This window comes from Podarcis filfolensis (genome assembly GCF_964270895.1).
Source record: "Podarcis filfolensis genome assembly, chromosome: 5".
NCBI lineage: Eukaryota > Metazoa > Chordata > Lepidosauria > Squamata > Lacertidae > Podarcis > Podarcis filfolensis.
Window position 1 is genome coordinate 32,753,289 of NC_139608.1, and position 27,468 is coordinate 32,780,756.

Genomic DNA, 27,468 nt, shown 5'->3' on the forward strand with positions numbered 1-27,468 from the left:
CTGTAGAATATTGGCGGGGGGTGGGGTGGGACATGTTCTTTTGTTTCCAGTTGCCCAGAGCAACATGGGCATTTCCTCTCCTCATACGATGTCTTCTGAAAGTGGCCTTCCTGGATGGCTGAAGGGAGGGCCTGGCAGTGGGCCAGAGTGAAAGCCCTTTGCTGTTTTGGAATTTCAAGGTTGGTTATATATGGCAATTGGTAGATGAGGTGTGTTCTGGTTTCACTGATTAAAAATTTTGGTGACCTGGCTAAATCTGTTTGGTGTTTGCTATCTTCCACATGCTGTTTGATTGGGTTTTTTTGCTTGTTCACACACACACACACACACACACACACACACCCCACATTGAGTAAGATCTGCGGGGTGAAGCCTAGAGTTGTTATTATGTCTAACACTGCACGTTACTATGTCATTTGAAAACCGCTCTTAATAGTTAAGGTATAAAGGCCACACGAGATTAAGGATAGTCTCAGCCAGTAATTTAGTGTGGCAAGGCATACACTCTAGCCTCGATTTTTACAAATCCAGTTTTGAGACGTATAGTAGCAATGGAGATGTGTTCAGGCATTTGTAGGGCTTATCTTAAGAATTTAGATTGTACCAGTTCTAATGGTGCGCAATTGGTAAGGGGGCCTAATTGGGCACCATACACAAGCTGCACAATGGATTCAACCTCAGTCAGTTTGAGGGCTGCAGGTATATATTGTCTGCCTTTAGTCCTGAGGTACCCAAGTATTGCATTTACACTTCTCTGGGCATTCCTTGCAACATGATCACTGTGGGCTTTTCTACTTCCTGAGGAGTGAAGGTTTATACCCAAATGAGAGCCATAGAAAGCCACAGGTTTTCTACCCCTGCTCTAAAGCCAGTGGTGATGGAATACCAAATGACTGCTGTCAAGGGGTGGGGAGGAAATCTCTGATAAGAAAGGAAATATTATGGAATCTTGTGTAAGAGGGCATGACTGGCTGGAACCCTGAACAGGAGCACCCACTTTCTGTGGCAGATCCCACTTGTATTCCTATTTTAATGGTGCAAATAGGCACTGGGTAATCCACATAAAAACCAAACTAGTGCCCAACCAATGGGTGGCAAATACATTTTTGCATTTCAGCAGCCATTCTTTTAGAGCTCCATTTCAACAGTTGTAAAAAAATTAGGAAATTTCAAGGTGGGTGAAACAGTAATGAATTGCTTCATGTCACTTTGGGCCAGCCCTATTGGACACCTTGCAAATTGATTGTTAGCCTCCTGTTATGCATTTGCCTGTCTACCATGGTTACGATGCTGTCAATTGGACTCAACTAATTATAGTGAACACGTCTGTGACAAATAGCAAATTATCTCTTTCAGACTTCAAGCATTAACAGGAATGAATGACAGAAAAACACCACTTTAAAATAAGAACATGTTCTCTCCAAAACCACAATCAAATTGAAAAGCTACTGGGTTATTTTAGATAAACACTGGAGTTCACAGATTTGTATGCTATTACAAGCAGCAAGAGACAAACATTTAGGATTATCACTTATTAATCTTGTCAGTCAGAAATTCACAAAATAAAGCTGACAAGTAAATGTGCAGTGCTGAAGAAATACAAAATGGCAAAGCATACATTATATTCTTCTGCTTTTAATTATGTCTTGTCTCTGTTACTTCATGAGACAATATAGGCAACTGACAGACTTTGTCAGAATTGCCAACACCAAACAGATTTTGAAGTTGGCTCAGTAACGCAGAGAAATATATCCAATAGTCTGCTGCATTTCTAATGGTACACTAGAAACAGAAATGAAAAGGTTTGTGTATCTAGCGTAGCAAATACCAAAACAGATTTTGAGTAATGGGAATACAAAATGCAGCAGATGTAACTCACTTAGATGTAACTCACCCCAACAGGCACTACTGAAGCATCAGTTGGAAGAGAAGTCTTGTAGCTGTGGTCACAACTGTGCGCATGTTCCCATGTGTAGATTGCACTTCCGAAGTTTGCTATCAGTTTGGAATTGAAATCCACCCAGCAACACACACATACACACATAAATTGTGGTCACTACTATAAGGCTTCTGTTCCAGACTAGCCAGAGTTCTGAACAGCAGCACTCCCCTAAAGAGTGGAAGTATGATGCAGTCATGTTGCAGAAGGGAAGGTAAATCTCTCGTGTCATGTGAGTATTTCTCTGTATTAAGCAGATTCCAGGGTAAGGTAATCAGAGTGATTGACTGTGTGATGATGTAAACGAAGAGAGATGAAACACATAAGCTATGATGTATTCATGTTAAGGGTATTTATTCAACTGGACAATCTTACCTTTCAAAAGAGTAGAAAAGCTAAAAAGGAAAAAAAGGTGAGAGTTTGTTCCTATAAAGAAAGACTTAAATAATTAATACCTTCTAGCAGCTGTGGGTGGGTGGGGGGAGGGAAGGAAGGAAGGAAGGAAGTGGCTAAGGATAAAGCGTGAGGTTTAAAGAAAAAAATGAATGTGTGTCAAGTAAAAAATTATTCAGAATACAAAAAAATATAAAGCCGAGCACTAAAGTTGATAACAAAAGGACAATGCATAACTTGATGGTGAAAACTCACAGCCACTGTTCCAAAACCAACAAAACTATACACAGAGACTTCTTTTATTAAAAATGATTCTAAGGCCTTAGAATAAATTAAAATCTAATTGTTTATCAAAAAGATGTACTGAACAGAAACTGATTTCCACAGAGAAAGGGTGTTGTTTTGTGGAAGGGAGGGTTTGTATTTGAAACTAATCAACCAAGAGATGCTTCATTACAAAAGAAAAATGCAGCATAACATCTTACTCTACTGAAAGGAAGAAAAATCAAAACTGTACTTCAAAGAACAACCTGGACATCTTTATGATGCTAATTAAAATTGATTTGGCAAATGCAAGAGCATAGTTTCGGAGAATTGACTCTTTGTTCTTTTATTTAGTCTGCCTAACCTCCCAAAGCATTTAATTCTAATTAGATAGAACCAGAAAACTGAACTGGCAGGAAGAGTCATTGACATTTCATTAATGTCTGGTGTTCCATTAAGCTGTAGGAAAAACCCAAAGTAATAGCACTTAGTCCATACCATCCTTGAACATTTAAATGAGCTATTAAATGCAGTTAAAGTGTTTTTGAAAAGGATGCCAAGTGGTAAAACTTCCAGGATGCTTGATCTAAACTATATGTGTGTGTGTGTGTGTGTGTGTGTGTGTGTGTGTATTCAGACATTTCCCTATACGGAATACAACTGAGCATCACTATCTCAATACCATAATAAACAGGTATTTGTGTCTGAATTCCCCGTCTTCAGAACTGTTTGAATAAAAGCGAAATAGTACTGAAATTTGAAGACCTAAATACTTCATATACTATTGAAAAGGAATCATCATGCAAGACCTAATTGAATTCAACAAGTTTGCTTCATGTATTTCTAGGCACCTAATCCAAGAGCAAACCTCATGATAGCTCTATATTAAAAACCTAGAATGCATTCTAAATCCTTGCTTATTTCCCCTCATCCAAGAGAAGTAATAGTATTATTCCCCAGTTCCCACAACCCTCAAACTCTGCTTTACAGTGCAATTTCTTCTTGTAAGTCTCCACTGTGTTCAGTGTGGCTTATTTTCATCATTCATCTTGTAGATAGTATTTGGGAGATGCTACTGAAAATAAAATGTACTCTGGTACCCATAACAATACAGTATTAGTAATCAATACTAGGGGTGCCTCTCAGTTAATGGACACATTGTTTGCTCCTGCTATTGGCATGCTATATTCCGCTTTCTGTAGTTTAATGTGTGTGTGTGTGTGTGTGTGTGTGTGTGTGTGTGTAGAATGGGACTAAATGGCTGACATAATGGTTGACATTGGGCTAGGTAATTTGAACATCCATTAATGCCGGATGATCTGCTTTGTAAATCTCTCTTCCTGATTTACATTTGATAATTTTTAAAAAAAATTAAAACAGTCCTATTGCAGCTGGTTAAAAATTCACATATGTTGGTGAAATCAATGGAGCAAAAAAATATAGTATGAATAATGGGGTTAAATGACTTTTGAAGGACAAGAACAGCTATTCTGTTTCGCAGCAGCTTCACAGAAATCTCAGATTCCAGTTACTATGACTTTATAACTTTTTTTAATAAAACCTAATGAGTGGACACTCAACATTAACTCAACTCTTTAGACAGGGATAACATTATGAAGAGGACATTTTGCCATCATATGACTGCTAATAAAATTCCTTACAGGGACATTAATCTTTTCACCTCTGTTAAATCTTTCATTATTCAGAAATAATAAGTACTGGGAGTAAAGGGGAGGGGGAGATGGAGGGGAAAATATAGAAGTCATTTAGAAAAGGATCTAAAATGTGCCCAAGGAAACATCAAAGCTATTATTTAAATTTTAAGGTATCATCTTAGATATTAAATACCACAATAAACATTATGATATTAGTTGTATGGAGTATTTCCTATCTTTTAAGAACCTTGTATTCAGAGAAAGACTCAGATCCAGCAGAGGGTTTTGCTGGGGAAATGCAGAGGTGTTTCAGTGCAGCCCCCAATGCCATATCCCCTACTGTTCCAGAGGATTTTCTATTCCTAAACAATAGCTTTTGAAGAGACACCAGGGGAAGGAAGGGTTGGCAAAAATTGCCTCTCTCCAAGTGGAGTTACCATGAGCAAAGTTGCACTCTTGCCGATCGGAAGGTCAGCGGTTCGAATCCGCACAATGGGGTGAGCTCCTGTTGCTCTGTCCCAGCTTCTGCCAACCTAGAAGACACCAGAACACCATGATGGAAGCCTGAGTGCACAGAAACACCGTTTACCTTCCTGCTGCAGTGATACCTAGTTATCTACTTGCACTGGTGTTCTTTTGAACTGCTAGGTTGGCAGAAAGCTGGGACAAAGCAACGGGAGCTCACTGCATCGTGAAGATTTGAAACATTGACCTTCTTATCAGCAAGCCCAAGAGGCTCAGTGGTTTAGACCACAGCGCCACCCACTCCCTATATGTACAGAACACACACAACACAAGCTTGCACTTAACCTTGATAAATTAAATTACCGAAAGGGGTAATTTGTTGCTCTCATGGGTCACATAATCTGCCTGCCTGGGCAAACCATAATATGGATTACCATAACCACATGAAAATGATGGCTTCCAGTGGAGAGCTGGTACCTACTTTGGTCCTCAGCTTTTTAGAGCAGGACAGCAGTTAACCTAAGGTTTGGATTAGCATATCTTATGAACCTGGTCTCTCCTCCTTAAGCATGACCTTTAACCATAGGGCAATCTTTGGCTACAAATTTTCTTTGAAGAGGAGAAACCTTAACCATGATCCTAAGTTCATATGACATGCTAAACCTTGGCTTGGCTGCTTCACTCCACTGACCTAAAAACTCTGGGGTGGAGGAAAGTATCTGTTTATCCATGATATTGCTTTAGCATCAGAGAAACAGTGGCTTCATCCTTGGGCTGTATTGAATAAACTGAAGGAATCCAGTGGATACCTGTTTGAAACAATAATGCAGCATAAATCATAACAGATTACATTAATTTACTAGAGTCTGATACAGAATCTAATTTAAAATCAGAATTATACTGCACTTCCCTTCTACTACATCAATTACGTCCATAAGAAATGCCTAGCTCTTACAAATTACAGCTGCTGATGCATTGGTTAAAAAGCTTCCTGGCTGTTTCAAGTTTACTTAAGGTTGCAAGATGCAAGTTGGGTATGTTTAGCCTAGTAAAGAGAAGATTGCAAGGAGATATGATAGCCATTTTCAAATAACTAAAGGGCTGTCATATGGAGGATGGAGCAAGCCTGTTTTCTACTGCTCCGGAAGCTAGGACCAGAACCAAGGAATTCAAGCTACAAAAAAGGAGATTTCAACTAAATAATTGTGACAGCTGAACAGACTCCTATGAGATGTGGTGGACTCTCTTTCCTCTGAGGTTTTTGAGCAGAGGTTGGATGCAAACCACCTGTGATGTATGATCTAGTTGATATTCCGGCATTGCAGGGGGTTAGACTAAATTACTCTTGGTGTCCGTTCCGACTTATAGTTTTATAATTCTAAGTGCCATTTAGAATTCCCCAAAATTTCACAAATCTGTAAAGCAGCACAGTGAACTGCTATTTAGAGGAAGGGGTGTATTAATTGAAATATCAGAAGCTTCACTGCACATGCAAAATTCACCATTCACTTTTCATGCCAACAATGGGGTCACAGTTGTAGAAAGTAGAAGGTGCCAGATGAGCAGAACAGGGATGAAACTTTGCATGGCATTTGAGCAAAATCTTTGAAAGCCAAGAATCAATTAAAACTGTCCCCCCCCCAAAAAAAACCCCTCAATATATTTCTGCCTGCATTTGATGTAAGCATTCCTGCTATGATTAACATGATTTCTCAGCACCTGCCTTAAAAAAAAGTCACTCATGTACAAAGCTTTGTTGATTAAGCAATCAGTTAATATTGAATGTCACTAAAGTCTCATTATCTCACCAAGTTGTCAAGACTGGATCAATTCCCATCCATCATCCTGAAAGACTACACTAAGCTTCACATCCAGATTCATGCAACTGATACTGTAATTAAGCAGCAGCCTTAATGATCCAGTCAGACAAGCCAATACTGCAAGCAAGTCTAAACCCAATTCTTCAGGTCTAGCTTTATGAAAAGTTGAGCAACTGTAAATAAATATGGCATATCAGACATGATAGAAACATTCAGTGCCACAGAGATACACTCTGCTTCTATATACAGTTGTCTGAAAATCATTACCATAATGAAAAAATCCAACACATGTCATCATTATCATTAATTGAATGAATAAATAATTTCTTTCTATCCTGCCCTTCATCCAAAAGGCACATCAAAATATTACAATACAATTTAAAATAAAATAAAAATAGTTTTATCCTTAAACAATTTCCCTCACGTATTATACTTTCCCAATCCTTATTTACTAGAACCCCTTCATTTCATTTCAATGTCAACTAATAAGAATGAATTTGCTGATCAATTTTAAAGTGGAATACAAGAAAGGGAGGTGGGTGGAAGTCAGGAAAATAAGGTAATGAATGATAAGAATTTGAAAAGAGGTCTTTTTTTCTTTTTTTATTCCTTCTTTCTTTTTTGTTAAATTTTTTAATATCCTTTTTCTTTTTAATTGTTGGTATTTGTTGGTGTTTTAATATGTATTGTTCTTTTTTGTATGGCTTTCTCTTTTTTCTTGTAAAATTTAATAAAATATTATTTTATATATATATATATATATATATATATATATAAATGCTTAAAACAACTGAAAACCATCTAAAGACACCTAAATCAATCATAAAGCTCACAATTACTAATTTCAAGATTCCCATTACCAGTATCTTTCAGCCATTAAATGCCTGGGTAAACAGGGATGGCTTATATTGTAAGTCGGTAATGGGGCAGACAGACACACCACATCAGAGCAAGCATTCGATGGTGACCCCCTGCTGAGAAGCCCATCAGACTTTACTTTTTCTTTAGCATTAGCATTACCTCTGAGCCGCATTCCCTTGCCTCTGATCTCTTTTTGCTATAGTCTTTGGAATAGCCAGGACATGTCATAGGAAGGCACAAGCCAATGTCCAATGGAATTTTTGAATACAGTGGTACCTTGGTTTGCTACCGTTTTGGATTACAACCATTTTAGATTACAACTACGTCAAACCCAGAGGTGTGTGTCCCTTTTTTTGGATTACAACCCTTTCTTTCTTTTCTTTGAGGCCCCATTGGCGAAAGCGCGCCTTGGGTTACAACCCGTTTTGGTTTACAACCAGACCTTCAGAACGGATTATGGTTGTAAACCAAGGTATCACTATACTATGAGGAGGGTTCCAAAATAGCCCAAAGAAAATAGTCTGAGTCTGGGGTCAGTTTGTCAGCCACTCTTTCGGGACCACTAATTTGGATAGGGAGAAGAAAAGAGAGAAGGAAATGGGATCCTGCCAAGAATCTAAATCTAGCCTTGACTGGATACTAGCACATTACAGTGAGAAGTGCTTCTCTGCATTCACCCTACAATCAGGACAGGTGACCACTTCTCCCTACCTTTTTGTATTTCATTAGTTTTACTTACCTCTACCTCTTGGAAGCCCTGAGCACAAAACTATTTCTAGGTGAACCTTTCCCACTCCTGGTTTATTTAGGCTGCATACAGACCATAAATTTCAGGAATGTAACACCCTCCCCCAAAGAATCCTAGGAACTGCAGTTTAGCCCTCACAGAGTTACAATTTCTAGCACTCTTAAACTCTAGTTCCCAGGATTCTTTGGTAGAGTGCTTTAAATCTTGGTCTAAACTGCACATAATAGTGTGTATGCAGTCTTAATCTCCTTTTGGTTCTGATGGACTTAACACCTGTATCTCTCTGTATCTCCATGGTTTCTAGGCAACATGGGATAGGTAGTCACTTACAATTTCCTCTGATTTCTGTAGCAGCATTTCAAGTTGCATTGTTCTTTTACTCCTTGTCAGCCATTTTGTGCAAACATTATAATTATAATGAACTGTGATTACTGCTAATTCCCCAAGCACAAAGATAATATTTTCAGTTAATGGGCACTGCTAAATTTTCTAAATATAAACCATGTAATAGTTGCATGTGCTGTGTGCAGTCATCTGTAAACTGCTCCATGAACAAACGTGTAAGTTAGAAGTTCATATGTAGGTGTGAAGAAACACAAGGGCAGTAGCAGATCGTTGGATGCTCTCAAAACACTGCTGAGGTAAATTCAGTCTTAAAGCATCTCTCCCTCCTTCCATTAGTCCTCTTTGAGGTTTTTTGTTTCCTCTTCAGATCACATAAATATTTTGCCTTTCCTTAGCCCTCTTTGTTAATCATTTCCTTCTAGCCCTCCTGAATAAGAGTTCTTCCTGCAGCAGCCACTTTTTCCACAGGTATTTTTCCATACTAAAACTTTAGTGCTAAACAAACGGAAAAACAGCTACTATCAATAACTTGGCATAGTATTTATAGCAGACCCATTTCTTCATCCACATCAGAATTTCAGAAAGCCATGGGTCAAGTACAGACTAATCCATTCCAGGACTTTCCATGGGCAAGCAGGACAATAGATTGCTGCAGAAACAGAGCTTAGTGGGGAGTGGGTGAGGTGGTGGATGTGGTGGCAATGTTTGTGGAGGCTTTTAAGTACAACTGCATCTGTTCAACAGTTGGTATAGCTTAATAAGAGCAGAAGTGTGATTTTAACATTTATCCATTGTTAGGTAATTGGTTAAAAAAAATACCATGATACTTCCGAAAAACATTATTTCCATGGCTTGCTGCACTGCTAAGCAGCCAAACTGGAGAATGACTTTTTAGTGAAGAGGTAGGTGAGGAAAGGAGTATGTTGTCAGACAAAGTGAGGAAGAGGTCTGTGAAAACACCAACAACAGTCACATGAATAGTTTCATTTGATATATTTTCTCATGTCTTTGTAGCCCAGCAGGAAACAAGGGCAGGGTGACACAGAGAACGAGGATTAAACGAGACTACCAAACTTGAACATAGTGACAAAGCACATGTAGCATAAACTGCAATTCACAAACAAAACCATGGTTTCAGATTCTGGTTCGTTGACATCAAACAAACTTTGGCTAGTGAGCCTAGCCAGGTTCAGACATACAAATATAACCTAGAGTTAAACCAAGCAAACTATGATTTCGCTTTACATCTATGTGCAAGAACACCAGCACTCTCCACACTGGGCCAACCAATTATACCACACTGCTGAAAAGTAAGTGAAATTTACAAATAGCTATTGCGGGGATTCTACTTCACAGGATTGGGCAGGATTCTGCTTTCTATAAATGAGATCACAAGAAAGAATAGTGAAAGAGAAGGAAGGAAGGAAGGAAGGAAGGAAGGAAGGAAGTCTACCAGGTGTATAACCAGTGCTTTTTTTCAGGAGGTACTCAATGATACGCAGTACCAGCACCTCTTTTTGTTGTTAAAAAGTGTGACACATAGTGTAACAACTTCATGGTGAGTACCAACACCTATTTTTCTAGAAGAAAAGGATTGTGTATAACTATCTTATGTTAAATCTTAAAAACAAAGACAACTTAATTAACTGTAGGGAGGACACCAGTTTTAAGAAATCAGTATCTTAACTCATTTTCAATTATTTTTCATATTTTTTGCTTCCCCAAAGCACTTTAGAAACTGAATTGTACCCAATGAATCTTTCATATGAGCTATAGAACTTAAACATTATGCAGACCATACATAAGAGTTAAAGGAATAAGATTAGCTGCTGAGCATGACCTGCTGTGTATGTTTTTGCTTTGCAGCAGGGAGCACGAAGTCCATCTCAGCAGAAATAATCTGCTTGTCCAGAAATATTGCTAGGAAAATATAGTCTGTTTTAATGAAGTGAAAGAATTGCTGGGCACAAACATGGAAAGAGAACAAGAGCAAACAAAACCTAAGCTGAGGAAAGTCAACATGGCTTCTGAAAAAGGAAGACACTGCCAAATACTTAGAATTCTTTTTGAGTACATAAACAAATGTGCAGACAAAAAAATGTTCTGCAATGTTAGGAATGCATTTGTTTTGCTACAGAAAGTATTGATCTAATTTGTAGAGTTTTTTTCTATTCTAATCAATTCAAGAAGGTTCTGGAAGCTTCTCTGTGTGATACAAGCTGGAAGTTTCCAGCTGACAAGCAAGATTCTATTCTGCCTAGAAACAAGCAGAAGGTTCCTGAAGTTTTGGTTATTCCTTCAGAGAAGCTGAACAGCCGGTTCAAACTGGTTCTGTTATCTCTTCCTGTCAAGGTCATGCTGACTATAAGAACAGGCCAGAAGGAGCCAGAGTTTCTCTTTCTATATATCTTTTCTTCTGGTGTGGTGGTTTGTATATAGAATGCTTATCTTAAGGTTTTATTGTACAGTGGTACCTCAGGTTACGAAGGGACGCGGGTGGCGCTGTAGGTTAAATCACAGAGCCTAGGACTCTGATCAGAAGGTCGGCAGTTCGAATCCCCGCAACGGGGTGAGCTCCCGTTGCTCGGTCCCTGCTGCTGCCAACCTAGGAGTTTGAAAGCATGTGAAAGTGCAAGTAGATAAATAGGTACCGCTCTGGCGAGAAGGTAAACGGCGTTTCCGTGCGCTGCTCTGGTTCGCCAGAAGTGGCTTAGTCATGCTAGCCACATGACCCGGAAGCTGTACGCCGGCTCCCTCGGCCAATAAAGCGAGATGAGTGCCGCAACCCCAGAGTCGGTCACGACTGGACCTATGGTCAGGGGTCCCTTTACCTTTATCTTGGGTTAAGTACTTAAATTCATTCCGGAGGTCCGTTCTTAACCTGAAGCACCACTTTAGCTAATGGGGCCTCCTGCTGCTGCCGCGCCGCTGGAGTACGATTTCTGTTCTCATTCTGAAGCAAAGTTCTTAGCCTGAAGCACTATTTCAGGGTTAGCGGAGTCTGTAACCTGAAGCATATGTAACCTGAAGCATATGTAACCCGAGGTACCACTGTAAATAAAATAGAGCTACTTTCATCTTAAAGTATACATCCAGAAAAGCTATTTTGGGTGGTATAAGGCTTTTTAATATCTAGCCTGGTTAACAGGATGCTGTGTCCTTAGAAGGCTGCTGTGACAATTCTGAAAGACACTTTAAGCTGCTCATCTCAATAGAAACTCAGGTGCCTTTTCTGTGGCAGGTCTGAATGAGGTGTATATTATCTGGTATAGTATTATAAGATCAGTTTCAGTTTCTAAGGCCTAGTGATGCAGGCAGGGCACTTGTGGCCATTCAGTAAACTACATCCTCCATTGAACCTTATCCATCATGTCTGATTTGAGTGAGCTTGTTTAACCAGACTGTGTGACTAACTCTTTGGGAAGGAGTGGCACCAGCTACACTTAGAAGGGCTAGTACTTAGAAGGCCACTTCTCAAAAAAAAAAATCAAAACATAACTCTGGACATAAATATTTCCTTTTTAGGGAAGATGCTGTTCAGCTATAATCACACTTGGAAGAGATCTGGGCACATTCCAATCTGGATTCAGGACTGAATCACCCTTGGTTGCCTTGATGGATGAGCTTTATTGCCCTTGACATCCTGATGGGAGAGAACAGATGACTGCAAACCTGTTGCTTTTCCTTGATAACTCATCTGCTCTGAACAGCAGATCAAGTAAAAGACTAGGATCCACCAAGCTGTAGCATGCACAAATATATCATGTTTACTAGCCCCTACTTTTTCTCTCAAAGGCTTTCAACTTTGGGGTCGAAATCCAAATATAGAGTTAGCATGCGTAAGTATACTGCTTTCAATAAACCTGAAATGTACATCAGATGTTGTGCCAGGAGTTTTAAAAGAATCTTGGGATTTATAGAGGTGAATTATTGAAAAGGTAACTGTAAAAAGTCCACATATTTGAGGATATAGTAGAATCTATAGTGATGTGTACAAACTATCTGAATTATTTGATTGCACAACATGAATTGTCTGCAAATAGGTATTGAAGTGATCTGGCCAAGACTCAGTAGGACGTTTACAACATGGAACAGCTCCAATCAAATAGTCTCTGATATGGCAAGGCTCATACCTACTGTGCTCCCACTGTCCCATGGCACAATCATTGCATAGATTCTCAGTTTAACTAGTTGTCTGGTTCCTTCCCCACTGTTCCTATACTCACTCCTTACCTTTGTGTTTTCATACATGTTTTCACAGGATTCCAGAAACTGCAGCATATGCTAGTTTCAATACTGTATACGTTATATGCAAAAAAGAAACAACTAAAAAAAATTCAGTTGATTGGTTTGGATTCAGACAAAGCTAGTTATGCTTTAGTTGTTCCCAACAAAATAAATGGAAAAAATAGTTATTATAAACTTAAGGCCCATTTATGTCAATGGGACTAAAGAGTTCTGCATTTTGGGATATCTCCAGTGCCGACAAGGTGTTACTGGGAAAGGAAAAAAAAACATGATTAACTAAATTCCAATTGAATCAGAAGCAGCTATGAAGGTGTTGGATAAGTGATTGGAGGCAGCAGTGGACTAGATGAAAGAACAAGTTCATAGCTGGGAGTCCTCATTATTCTACTGGAGTCCCAAGTGGCCTCTGAGCACTTATGCCTGGCTTAGGCTGCTTGGCCAGCCAAAACCACTTCTGGACCAGGATAGTCTGGTCTACTAACCTACTGTGGAAGATGGTCAGGAAGCAGCTGTCAGGCTATAGAGTAGGCAGCCCAATGAATCGCTAGTCTTGGAAGTGCTGCAACTTGCTGCCAGTGAACTAAATGCATTAGTACCAACATGCAAAGCTGTAAATGACTTTGGGTCCAAGTACCTAAAGTAGTGACTGCCCCCACCCCAACATCAACCACTTCAGGTTTTACTACTGGCAGGTAAGGTCATGTTGGTGGTTGTGCCCAGCTGGCACTGACCCATGACCAGGTATTGTGATGCTCACTTACAGAATGTCCTCTCTGGTGAGAGGCAAATTCTCCCCCATTAGAAAAAATTAGAAAAATTGCTGTTCACCCAGGCGTTTGGTGGTTGAAATATATTGTTTAAAGCAACATTGAAAGTATTTGTGAAAATATTTGGTGTGTTTTTAAAATGTTTAAAGAGTTTCGGGAGGAAGGGCAGGATAGAAATTGAATACATAGTAACAACAATGCCAGGATCTGAAACTGCTTCCTTGTTGCATTAAACAGGGGATTTACTCACTACGTGCTCTTAGAACTCACTCTGGTGAACTTAAATTGCCTTCTGTGAACTGCTCTGAGCATAATGTATTTGTGGAAAATGTGTTATATAAATAAACTAACTACAGCTACTGGGAACTTCAAAAAGATGCTTGTGTTGAGCTCTCTCTACCCTTACTAGATATGACTTCTTAGCCTAGAGCAGCAGCACTTCACAGAACAGGAGGATGGATTTGATTCTACCCTTTATTCCTAAAATGACCATCTCCAAACTGGGTCTCCTAAACTGTTCATTACAAATAGGAGCCTACTGACTTCTTGAAAATGACTGGCTGGCTGTGTATTGCTTTGTTATTTGTGGCTGGTGGGTAAATTCTGTTTAACCAACTTTTCAAAAGAAGCAGCCCTTGCTGGTTTACTGTTTAGACATTCCGAGCGCTCACACATTTATTTACTTATTTAAATATTTATAACTGCACTTCCATAAAAATGCAACAAGGCAGTATACACCATTCAAAAGTTAAACAGTAAAAACATTAGAAAATGATACGTGTTTTGCCAACATGTTAAAGAATCAGGGATGCTTCGTTTCTGAGCAAAGGGGCACCATGTTTTCCTCTACAACCATCTAGGATCTCATCTGTTATCCATGACTTCCCAAATAAAATATCTAATTGTTTGGAGATTTAGCACCCTGGAGTGAATTTCATCAAATCCTGCTGATTTGAATTCATCTAAATAGGTTTAGCCTTTCCTGGTCTGCAGTCCGTGTTGTTAAAATTATATTAACCATCTGGTCACAATTCATCCTTTTCAAATGATAAAACAAGATGAACAGGCATTCATTCATCTATTGTAAGCAAGGTCATATTCAAGGTATATCTAGGGTACTGGTTTATTTCAATTTTTAAAGCTAATATAAGCTTTTGATCGAGCATGCATGATTGTTTGGTGACATGCTAGCATAAATACACATTTTGTATGGTCCATTTTTCCTCAATTAAAATAGTTTGCATATTCCTTTGCATTTCTTTTTATTTTATAATTTTGTGACATGAGGGTATCAGCATTTCATGGAATGTTGTTATTTTTTATGTCTGGTTTTAATTGTTGTTAGCCACTTTCTAGTGCTGTATCACCACTACAAAGGTGGGATCTAAATGCTTATATACATTACACATAAAAACACAGAGCAAGATGTTCCTTAAAACATTCAGGGCCCAGGTCATTCAAATGTTTCATTATACATTGCGGATAGGAATTTAGTTCATCAGAATAATTCCTATCCGTAATGTAAATTTCAGTTACATTGTTGTCTTTTGGTGTTTATTATGTTAAATTTTTAATTTAAAAAGGAACGGTTCAAGCATAGACCCGCATAGTCCTTTCTCTACTAAAACTTTCATATTCGGCCTTCCCTTCACTAGTTTCCATGGACCATTTAGACAATACAGACAGCTATAAACAGCCCAGAGTATGTCAAAGCAGTGTAGAGAATCTCTTACATTTTAGCTAGCTGTGAAAGAAATGGGTGAAGTTAACAAAGACCTTTACAATTTATTTATTTCTTGAATGAATAACTATAGTAGATAAGTTACTATTCAATTTCAGTTGCTAGGATATGTTAACTTTGTCTTTTTTAAAAAGCCTTACTCTAAATAAGATTGCTATTCAGCTGCCTCATAAATATCAGTGCCTTCTACCCTTGTCAGCATCGCCCTTGAGCCAGTACCACAAACTGGACTCATGCACTTCAGCCCAACTGGGCTAGGCGAGCTGGGTAGCACTTCCAGAGACCACCTTCTGGACAGGAACAGGTCAAAGTGCTGTGGACTCACAGCTTAGAGTTGTGAGCACCGGATTCACTTCCACAAGAAGACAGTCGTCGCACAGCAGAGTATAGCAGAGTCTAGCAGACGTAGTATAAACGACTTGGAGAGCAGCTCTGTAGAATATCTTCTTTATTCTGTCTACAACTATAATACAACTATATACAGAGCTAAATGGGTTCTAAGCATAAATGAATGCTGCACTGCACTGAGTGTCTGCAGCTGCTCTTAGCAGCAAGCTTATCTATACACACGATCTCTAACACTCAGTCTCTCTCTCTCTCCAACACACTGACTGACTGACTGACTCTTTGATTTGGTGCTGGAGCAGAATAAGTAGAAAGCAGAACACCGCCCCCTCTCTCTGGAGAATCAGCAGACTCATCAGGAGATTCTTGGATATGGGAGGGGTGAAATCTCCTCATCCCTATATTTATCTTTGGCAGTATTTTTGAAAAGCTTAGCTGGGGACAGTAAATCAACCTTTTCTGCAAGCCATCTTAACTTGTTCTACCTATCTATATTTTGAAGTCACCATTTCATTTAACTAGAGTACATTGTACAGTCCTGCTGACACAACATACAGTGGTATCTCTTCCAACAAGTTTCCAGAGCTTGTTTCCAGTACATTTATAATTAGAACAAGCATCATTCGTGTGCCTGCTAAGAGCAACTGCACGTATTATTTTTCATTATTTATACACCTAAAATCATTTGTCAAATGTGCATTTATCAGTACATGACCAATGTGCATAAAACTGTCAGGTTGTTATTAGCAGTCAGGTTTAGGTCTTCAGTGCAGCCTGCTACCGACATACTTTATAGTCTTTATCTTGGCTACAATTCCTGAAATATCTATTGCTAAAACAATGTCTGTTTGAGATTTCTGAGGGCACTGCATACGCCCACATTGCATGTTCATCATGCTACTATAGACATACTACAACATAAACATAATTAAAATCATAATTAAACTGCTGTACTTTCACTTAAAATTTTGTTAGACCTAATGGATTCATTGAGGCAAAGGTAGGCAACCTGCACTTAAGCTGTGATTGGAAAAACCTCAACATGAGAACTGGAAAGAAAGTAGTGTGGCTATTTATTATTATTATTTTAATGACAATTTAATAGGCAAAGGAGACTGCAATTTCCAAAACACGGCTGTTTAAATGCATGTTTGGAGAATAATCCAGAGCTTATCTCAAAAACCAAAAAGTTGTGTGAAGGAGCCTGCAATCTTTCCAAATAATCAGGTTTCTCCTATGTAGTGAGCAGTATGGATGAACAAGAACTACAGCTCCATGGCAGATCTAACTGAATCCTGTGCGTGCTCGTACACATGCATACTGCTTTTTGAATTGCAGTTGTTACTGTGAAAGAATGCAGAAGATAATGTGATCAATCTATACAAAGGTTCCTTCCATTTTATTTATTTATTTATTTTATTGCATTAACCAGACTTCTCTCTTAAGTGTTAGGGTGCAGCACATTACGACACAGTACATAAATAATCAAATTGTAAACAACAGCACAACCAATATAATATCACTAAAAGCAGAATGATCAAATATCCCCACAAGCTTTAGGGGAAAGGTGCACTTGCATGCCTTCTAAATACATGCAGAGTTGGCACTAGGCAAACATCTACAAAGTAAAAGTTACAAAGTCTGGGGGCTACTGCAGACAATGCCCTCTGACATGCCACCACCCCACAGATTTCTGAGGGTGATGGAATTGCCAACAAGGCAATAACCTCCTCTGCCAAGCTTAACTCTTACATCAGTCAAGAGGACAAGGCACTTTCAAGTATTTGCAATCCCAGTTGTTTAGGGTTTTGCATGTCAAAGACAAGACCTTGAATTGGGACTAGGGTAGGTAGAAAATGCCATTCTCTCAGAAGTAGTGTAATACAAATTCTTCCAGCCAAACCAGTCAGTAGTCTAGTTGCCTTCTGTACTTCTTTCAACATTCTGAGCTGTCGTCTTCAAGGAAAGCCCCACATACAGCACATTGGCTGGAAGGACAGAAATGATATTTTGTCAATTCCATTTCTCAATATAGCACCCAACAAACCTCTAGGACATTGTGAGAGGTGATGCTGAACTCCTCTCAGGAAATGCTGCCACTGGCCAAGAGGAAAGTCGCATCCAACACTATGTGATCACAGTTTCCAACCAATGCAGACTGAACACTCACATTATACTAGTACTGCAACAGGTGGTATCTGAAAACAAGATCACACAAGTCATAGTGTATGGCTTGCCAGGAGGAAGAAGAAAGACCATCAACTCAGAATGCTGCTGGCTCATGGCTCTGGTTTTATATTAATACAAATGCTTCTCCAAAATTAAAAAGTATCAAGGTAACAGGTGATAATAACAAAACTGAGATGGAGTGATTTATATTTCATCCACTATCTGAAAGCATTGCAATGTGCAGTCTCTGCTGTAGGTTCAACAGCATACTGTGGCACCCTACAGCAAATTCTTAAAAACAAAAACGAATTTTGTAGTATTTCTATTTGGATTATTTTTTTAAACATCCATGACACAATATCATAGCTACTCATGAGGAGAAGCAAGATATAAGCATTATTGTTATTTAAAGAGGGAGACAAAGCAAGAGGAACAAAACAGTTCACAAATATTATTTAGTTTAATTCCTGTAGCACAGCCTTCCCCAAGCACAGCCTTCCAGACCGAACTCATAGTCTTTCTTGATTATTGACCGTTCTGGCTAGTCTGAACAGTTGCACTTCAACATCAGGAGAGAACCAAGTCAGGAAAGGCTGCTCTTGCTAGACTCTTTAAATATCAGAAAGTCTCTATTATCTCTCCCCAAGAGTGGTATTTCTCATCCTACATTCTATATACATTTATTAGTGCTTACAGATTCAGCCATCCCTTTTATACTTATAGAATCCTCCATGATTTGTTGTGTTATTCCTGCTTTTCACATTTCTAATAATACCCATATTTCCACATAGCCATCATTCCAGTAAGAACCAATTCACAAGTTGACATGGCTTGTTTGAACTGAACTGTGCTGGAGCTACATCACTGCTCCACCACAAGCACAAGTTGGATCACACCTAAGCTACCATAGGACAGGTGTTCATGGTGCACTAAATGAAAATTTCACTGCAAGTTCTGTTAGGCACAAAGAGCTACCACTATTGCAGTTCAGGTGAAATAGATTCAGTCCCAGTGTGATGATCTGTTAGCATTCCCATCTTCCATAGTTCAACTGAAGAGGTTTTTCCACTGATCTGGAGTGCCTGTTACTCCAGTTTAGAACCCGCACCTACAACATATTATCTAAATCTACTCTTGGGCAATAGATCCAAATTGCTCTCTAAACATTGGGGAAAGTCAGATTTACTTTTGAGATTAAAAAAAAAAGCTCAGAAAGAAATACTTTAATGAGCACAAGAAGGGATCAGTATTTAGGACATCAGTGTGCATTCTATGTCAGCCTGACCAAGTCGCTTCAGGAACATTTTGCATGAAAGATTAGGTATATATTTTAAAATGTCATTAGAAACAGACACATCATAATCTGTGTGGTGTTGGTGGGGAGAAATACATATAGTTGATTTTCATCTACATCAAACCTCATTATTTTAAAAGGTACTACTTTAAAATTGTATAACCTTAGGCTGTATTAATATTTCACAGTTTAGCTAATTATTTTACCAGATGAAGAAACAAGTTGCAGTTCCAATCAGTTTGCTACTAATTTTTTGTCCATTTTTCTCACAGATATCTTATTAAATAGCATTAAGGACAATTTGCTATTAAGGGTAGCTATTTCCTATCACCCCTGCACTGGGCTAGCTAAAATTATATATTTTCTTAATATAATCCTCTTAAAAGTAAGAGGGGATCTCTTTGAAGCAAGTAAGGCAAAATTGAGGTTACTGTTCAAGAGACCTTGAATTACGCACTTTGAGAAAGAGGGCAAGGGCAAAGTTGCAATTTAAAGAGACTGAAATGAGGATTTAGCAAATCTAAGTATTTTCTTCAGTATCTGATACAAAATATTGTAAGCTGCCTTAGGGACTGACACTTCATATCAGATGTTCTCTAGTGCTGAGTAACTCCCGCCAGGAGTTTTCTTTTTGCATAGCTTACAAAGCAAGGGAAAAGATTCATAGTGCAAGGTCACACATCTACCATACAAAAAGAGCTGCTGTAAGAATGTCTTATATAAAAATAGCCAATGACTGCAAGCTCATGATGTACAGCAACTTAACTTTCAAGAAATCCAAACACTGTAGCAACTTTAAGTATTTCCAGTAATACTGAAGAGCCACGGCTCAGTGGTGGTGGATCTGCTTTGAATGCCTAAGTTCCCAGGATCAACCATTGGCATCTCCAGCTAGAACTGGGGATGGTCCTTGAACCTGTGACTCTGTAGAGTGGCTGCCAGCCAGTTTGTAGACATTACTGAGCTAAATGAATCAGGTGGGCTGACTAGATATGAGACAGCTTCCTATGTTGAGAGCCAGTGTGGTGTAGTGGTTAAGAGCGATAGACCCGTAATCGGGGGAACTGGGTTCGCGTCTCCTCTCCTCCGCATGCAACTGCTGGGTGACCTTGGGCTAGTCATGCTTCTCTGAAGTCTCTCAGCCCCACTCACCTCGCAGAGTGTTTGTTGTGGGGGAGGAAGGGAAAGGAGAATGTTAGCCGCTTTGAGACTCCTTCGGGTAGTGATAAAGCGGGATATCAAATTCAAACTCTTCTTCTTCTTCTATGTTCTCAATACTAGACTATATCCTAATACAGACAATCAGTGGTCTGGTTCCTATGACATGGTAAACCAGGAGACATTCCCTAGATTAAACAGACATTCATTCATGAACCAGGCAATAAGCTTTAAGCTCCTCAAGCTTTGCTCTTATTTCCATTATTATTTTATTTTATTTATTATTTTATTTCCATTATTATATTATATCCAAAACACCCACTAACCTATATCGTAGGAGTATAGGGGCTTCTTGAAGTATCCTGCGATCAAGTAGGCCTGCGTTAAACTAAATATCTACAAACAATATGACTTATCACATTAAAGTAGGGCAAAAAGTCTTGGTAACGCCAGTTTATTAGCCTCATCTAATGGCGACAACTAGCAACATCTATCACAGTAACTGGTGATCTTCAGCAAAACATTTCTCTACTGTGAACAATTTACTCTAATGTCAGTGAAGTGCCCTGCATACAGATTTATTGCAAGGCATAAGGAAGAAGCAAGATGCCTGTAGACATATTCTAGTTTATTGATATATAGATGAAGGAGAGAGGTGTATTTTTGTCCGTATTACTCAGAGAAGTGCCAAGTACATTGGTGGTGACAAATAAAATATTTGTAATAAATGTATCTGATTATACACACCGAAATGTGAATATATCTCAAAGTTATACTGGCTCCCTTTTGGTTGCAGCTGTTATGGACAGTTTTAGATATTTGTGATCTGCCCTTCACCCAAAAGGTTCTAGGGCACCAGACAACAAAGATTCAAAGCATGATTCACAAGAACTAAAATTAATATAATCCATGTCATAAAATTCAGAATACCAAAATTTACTTGTAGACACAGAGTTGTTTTTTGGAAAGGTATTATTGCTCTTTCCAAGGCCACAGAATGAGCAAGCAGACATGCTTGTGATGTCTCCAAGCAAAAGGATTCAGGTATAGAGTATGTACGTATTTTCATACATGCAGAGTCCTTACACTTTACAGATGAAGAGGGTAAGTCAAACTACAATTGGGAACAATAGCCAGTTCATGCTACTGTTTGCTTTCTGCATCATCCTGACAGAATCATACAAAGCACAAAACTTTAGCAGGCTATGTGCTAAGAGGATATTCTCAGAATGGCAGTGGGGCAGAGCACCTTTGTAGCAACTGGTACCATCCCAGAACCACAGCAGATAGAGATGTGTTTGTTCATACACAGAACAAACCAAAGAGTCTGATAGTTCTCTTCAGTAGCCAGTACAGGTAGTGAGCACGTGAGTTGCTCAGTTACTTATGTCTTCTTTGACACTGAAGCCTCTGTGTTTTTCAGCAGGAAATAACAAGAGGTGGACTGACTTGCAGCTCTCTCTTGCTAGGTAAACCAAACAGTAAATCAGCTGTACAAAGACCTCAAAGTAGGCAACATCCTCCTTCAAGCTACCAAGCAAAGCCCAAACATATCATATTGGGAGGGGGGAAATCAATTAAACATATCAAGCATTCTTTGCAATCATAGTACCTTTCATCTAGATGTTCTACAGCTGCTCTTTATAAAGAAACCAAAACTTGAAATTCTCACACATATTTACACAAATGAAAACAAAATCACAATGGGGAAGTAACTGGTGCGATTCTCCATATTTAAATACGTCATCAAGAATGAAAGTATAATATCTTGTTGACATCTTTTTATGTCTCTATAATGGTCATTAAAAAGTCTTCTTATATCAAGCACTAAACATCATGTAAAATTGTAGAAGTCTAACAATGCACTTTGCAGCCCCCCAGTGGTAAAGTAGAATTCGTAACTTTGACAGAATTCATATGTACCAGTTTTTATAGAATAGCACTCCTCAAACACCTACAGACAAAACTCTCACATTTGCCAGAAGGAAATCATATGGGGGTTATTATAAAGGAGATAAATAGAGGGACAACTGCCAGCTGCTCTATTTCTGTCCATTGCTTGTAATCTATATTGCAATCAAACTGCATGCAAAAGACAAAGATTATAGTAACTGGGCTGATGACCTCAGTGCCTTGTGCTCAAATAATCTATATTTCTGCTGGTTCTCAGAGTATAATCCTCCAAGTTCCTGTGAATTAATGTTAATGTTTTGTCCTAAGCATAACACAAACAGCAATGAACAAACTTTCAGATCACAACTATGGCATTTACTGTCTTTAAGAAACAGTGACATTTTCAAAGCAGTGCTTAGTAAAGTTCTCACCACTTCTGTTTAACACTGAACAGTTGGCATCCTAGAGAAAGATTCACAGCAGAAATGCAAGACAGAGAAAGGGAAAACATTTACTTTTTGAGAGCCAAGGTGAACCACAGATGTCACCAGCAAAACTAGTTGGGTTAAAAACAGAAATTACTAATGCATACTATCAAAATAAATCTATGAATAACATGTTTCATCATAGAGGGAATACCAAAAGCCACCTGGGGTTATCTAAGCAGTTTTATGCTACAGAGACTATTATTATTTTCCCTGCCAAGTTTTCCTTTCTCTCTGACAACATTGCTTTTCATTGAAGCAACACCATAGCAAGGGTGAAAAGTCTTAAATGTGTTTCATACTGAACCAAGGAGGAGTATTGCAAAGTGGAATGAATGGAAACTCCAGGGTCAAGTGGGCTGCCCCAGCTAAAATGAAAAACGAGTATTTTCTGTGTTAGGCAGGCTACGTCAATGTTTTGGTGTCTTCAACTTTGCTGATGCAAGAACAGAAATACCAAGTTTCAGTGTGTACTACTGTATACACAACCGATCTTCCCTACCGATTCGAATACCCCCTTCAAATAAGCCCTTTGGCCAGAGGTCCGCGCAAAACAGACTCCTTTCTAGACTGGAGCTCCATCAGGCGAATAAACATTCCGCCCCAGTGTCGCCTCCTCATTTGCAGCCACTGGCTGCCTTCCGCTCAGCCAAGCAATCCGTTTAAGCCCCGCCAGGGTCAGAGCGCCCGTCTGCGAAGAGCGATGCGTTCGAGGCAATTCACCTTCCCCGAGACTTCGCTCCTGGCCCAATCGCGGCAGCGCCAGCACGCCTGCCCAACTGCCCCCCAACTCCAGCAGCTTCCCCTCGCCCTTCGCTTCACGACGCCTCAAACTTTCCCCGGCTCTTCTCTCCCTCAGGGATGCGTAACTGTGAGGGAGTCCCTCTTCCTCGCCGTTTCCCACCCCACCCCCTCTTCTCTCTCCGCGGCCAGCAAGCTTCCCGTCTCCACCTGCCCTTTCCAGGTGCAGCCAACGAAGCTTCCCTCACCAACGGCAGCCCAAGCGAAGGAAACTCCTCCGGCGCGCCGCCACAGCCTCGTCAAGCGCAACAAGCCCGCCAGACACAACAGACGCTGCCGCCGGCGCCCTCGGAATCGCCCCGGGAAGGAAGCGCGGGCGACGAGGCGGCGCCCCTCACACCTGCGCGCAGCCTGGCTTTGCTGGGAAGGAGGCGGCGAGGCGAGGAGGAAGGCAGGGAAACTTCACTTACCTTTGGCGGCGAGGAGACCGGCGACCCCGCACAGGAGCAGCGCCCACTCCCAGCACTGCCTCATCCTCTCGGCGACCCGGTCGAGGAGGACGCGCTTTCTTCTCCTCCTCCTCCTCTTCCTCGGCTTTTATCACAGCCGTCTCCCTTCGTCAAGGCGGAGGAGGCTCCGGGCTGCGCCGCGCGCTCCCTCAGACCGCTCGCGTCGCTGGGCTGTGGCAGCGGAGGGAAAGGGAAGCGAGGAGAAGCTGGAGCAGCCGCGCGCGCGCCGCGGCGTCTGCTGGAGGAGGATGACGGCTACTGCTCAGTCATTCGCAGGCTTGACTGCCAGGACCAAAGCAGCTCTCCGGCTTTCAGCGCGGGACTGCTGCAACGTCACCGGGAGGAGATGCGTGAATATTCATGAGGAGGAGGGGGCGGAGCGCGGGGGGGGGGGAGGGACGCGGTTGGAAGGAGGTTCGGCGCGCGCAAACTACGGCGAAGAAAAGCACGCTTGCACAAGGCTGCCACTTTCATTCCGCAGGAATAGCCTCTGAGTTGGGGGCTTTAACCTCTTCTGCCTTCTCTGGATGTTGCAGCCAGAAGGATCGGGTGCTGGCTGCCCCGGGCAAAGGTGTGGGCAGCCACCTCTTCCTGCTGCGCACCTGCTGTCTCGGGTTGGTGCAGCGCGGAAGGTTGGCTACGAAGCAGCCACTTCATCCTCTCACTTGCTCACCTGAGTTCGCGCTCTCTCTCGGAGGAGAAGGCTGCAGCTCAGCTAGCCAAATCCCAGTGGCTGCTCCTTGCACAATCTCGCACCCTTCTCGGCATTAATGGTTGCCACTGCCTTTGATTCCCTACCTCCTCTCTCCCTCCCTCTGAAATTAGGCTCTTGCTGCTCATATGTCCCCTTTCTTACGGAAGAGCAATAGAAAGGATGGGCCCAGTTATGCAGAGGAAATAGGGGGCAGGGACTGCCTGCTCACTCACCCGCTCTCTCTGAGGAGCATGTTGGTGAGGGATTGGGTTTTCACTGGGCTCACTCTCCACTGCTGTGCCACCCAGCAGGAGAGCACAGGTGGGCAGTTGAGGTGACTGCTTCTTCCATGGCCAGCCCCTAAGCAAGCTCTTTACTGAGTATCCATCCAGATTTGTTTGCACAAAGCTTACACAAGAGGCTAGACCATGGTTGCAGGGATGCTATAGGACAATAAACATTTAATCTGATTTACTTGCACTGTGTTTGCATTTCCTGTTACCCATCTGTTCACCTCACACTTTGCATTGCATTCCCGTGTCACTTTCCTGGCTGCAAAAAGTCTTTTTTAAAAAGTGGGTTTGTTGCAATAGGGTGACAGAGCAGTTTAATCACTTAAATTGTGCAAACCGAAATTACCAATATACACTCGAATCCCTCCTGCAAAATACTGACAGACTGGAGGTGACCCTGTGTGATGTAATGCCCAGAGAGGGAAGGTGGACAAGTGGACAGAGGCAGCTGCTTGTGCTGACTCTTAAGGTTTTCTGCTGTTACCTAGAAAGCATGAGAGAGAGGAGTTAGCTACGCTACCCTGTGGTTTTTTGTGGGTGGTTGTTGTTTGTTTGTTTGTTTGTTTGTTTTTTGCACATTCCATTCCCACCCACCAGGATGTGTTGCCAAGGGTTCTAGGGTGCTCCCTAGCTTGTGACATCCCTCCTTATCCACTCTCTGCTCCAGGGCAGAAGAAGGGATGGCTGTTATTTGCTATTTGACCACCTTCACTAATCAGTAGCAGTGCTAAGTGGCTGCTTTACTTTCAAAATAAAATTGGCATTATTAAACACACTTTTAAAAAAAACCAAAATATGCTTAATTTAATGTAGGTGTTTAGCTTAATGTAGGAGTCACCAATGTGATACCTATGGGTGCAGTGATGCCCCTGAAATCTTCCCCTGGTGCCCATGAAACCTGTAAGCCTTCTATTCACTGAACCTTGGTCATGAGGTGTTCCTTGTTCTCTTTTGAAAAGTACATAGAGTTGAAGGAGGGATTTAGAATAAGAATTCTTGTTCCCACTTCCCCTTTCAGTTCTATGTGCTTTTCAAGATTCCAGTTAATTCTATTGGATATGACCTAAATCCTTTGGTTTTTTGTTTAAGTGCAGGTGTACTTTCTGTCTGTCTTGGGGGGGGGGTTGGGGGATGGGAGAGACGTGACCCAAAGGGGTGGAACTCACAGCACGCACTCACTCAAAAATTGAAATGTGCACATGGACTTAAAAAGGCTGGCAACTGTAGTTTGTCCAGATGGTGTGGAGAGCAAAGTGCCAAACATTCACAATCTATTCCTCCAGAACAATGGAACAGGGATATTTCAAGCTTCTTTTGTGTGTTCTTCATACTTTATACATATGAAATAGAAGTAGAACTTCCTTTTTAAAAAAAATAATATTTATTAAAATTTCAAAGAATTACAAAAATAAGAAAAAGCAATAAAACAAAAAATACAAAATACTGATAAATTAAAACAATTAAAAACAAATCAATTTTTCCATATCTTATCTTTCATTTACTTGTTTCCTTGACCTCCTCACACCTCCATTTTTTGTATTCCAGTTCAGTTAGTTAATTCAGCAAATCCTTTCCATCTTTGTTTTTATCTTAATCATTTATCTTAATATATTGTAACTTTACATTCTCACCTGTTAACAACCCATTTTTACATACTCCTTTATAACATTACTGCTAAAACCACATAAATTCATTCCGACATCATTCTAACATTCATTAATTTTGCAGTATTTCTGTAAATAGTCTTTAAATTTCTTCCAATCTTCTTCCACCGACTCTTCTTCCTGGTCTCGGATTCTGCCAGTCATTTCCGCCAGTTCCATATAGTCCATCACCTTCATCTGCCATTCTTCCAGGGTGGGTAAATCTTGTGTCTTCCAATACTTTGCAATAAGTATTCTTGCTGCTGTTGTAGCATACATAAAGAAAGTTCTATCCTTCTTTAGCACCAGTTGGCCGACCATGCCCAGGAGAAAGGCCTCTGGTTTCTTCAGAAAGGTATATTTAAATACCTTTTTCATTTCATTATAGATCATCTCCCAGAAAGCCTTAATCCTTGGGCACGTCCACCAAAGGTGAAAGAATGTACCTTCAGTTTCTTTACATTTCCAACATTTATTATCGGGCAAATGATAAATTTTCGCAAGCTTGACTGGTGTCATGTACCACCTGTATATCATTTTCATAATATTCTCTCTTAGGGCATTACATGCCGTGAACTTCATACCTGTGGTCCACAACTGTTCCCAGTCAGCCATCATAATATTATGTCCAACATCTTGTGCCCAGAAATAGAAGTAGAACTTCCATGGGAACTGGTTCACATGTGTGTGTACATATAACCTGATAACTCAGCACTTGGTACAGTATGATATAGTAGAGATCTTTATGATCTCATACACACATGAGGATACATTCACATGTGTGTAGAATTTGCCTCATTACTAATTTTCTTTCACCCCCTTCTAAAGTACTGAGGAACTGGCGCGAATTGTGCATATACTTTGCATGTATGAATACCTGCATAATGAAGGAATGGATGCCTGCACAAGAGGAAACAGGATTACACCCATAAGCCCTGCCCCATAATCAGTGCTGGTGTGAAAGAAATTATGCAGCAGCAGGCAGTGGCGTAGTGTGG

General features: G+C 40.4%; 1 protein-coding gene across 1 annotated transcript in view; it reads right to left on the reverse strand.

Annotated features, from left to right (window-relative positions):
- The window catches only part of CLSTN2 (calsyntenin 2), a 329,869-nt gene extending 305,691 nt beyond the window's left edge, over positions 1-24,178 (reverse strand). The window contains exon 1 of the mRNA XM_083613746.1: positions 23,802-24,178. Coding sequence (XP_083469872.1) covers positions 23,802-23,865 — 64 coding nt within the window. The 5' untranslated portion in view covers positions 23,866-24,178. The remainder of the gene's footprint in view (positions 1-23,801) is intronic.
- Positions 24,179-27,468: the final 3,290 nt, after the last annotated feature.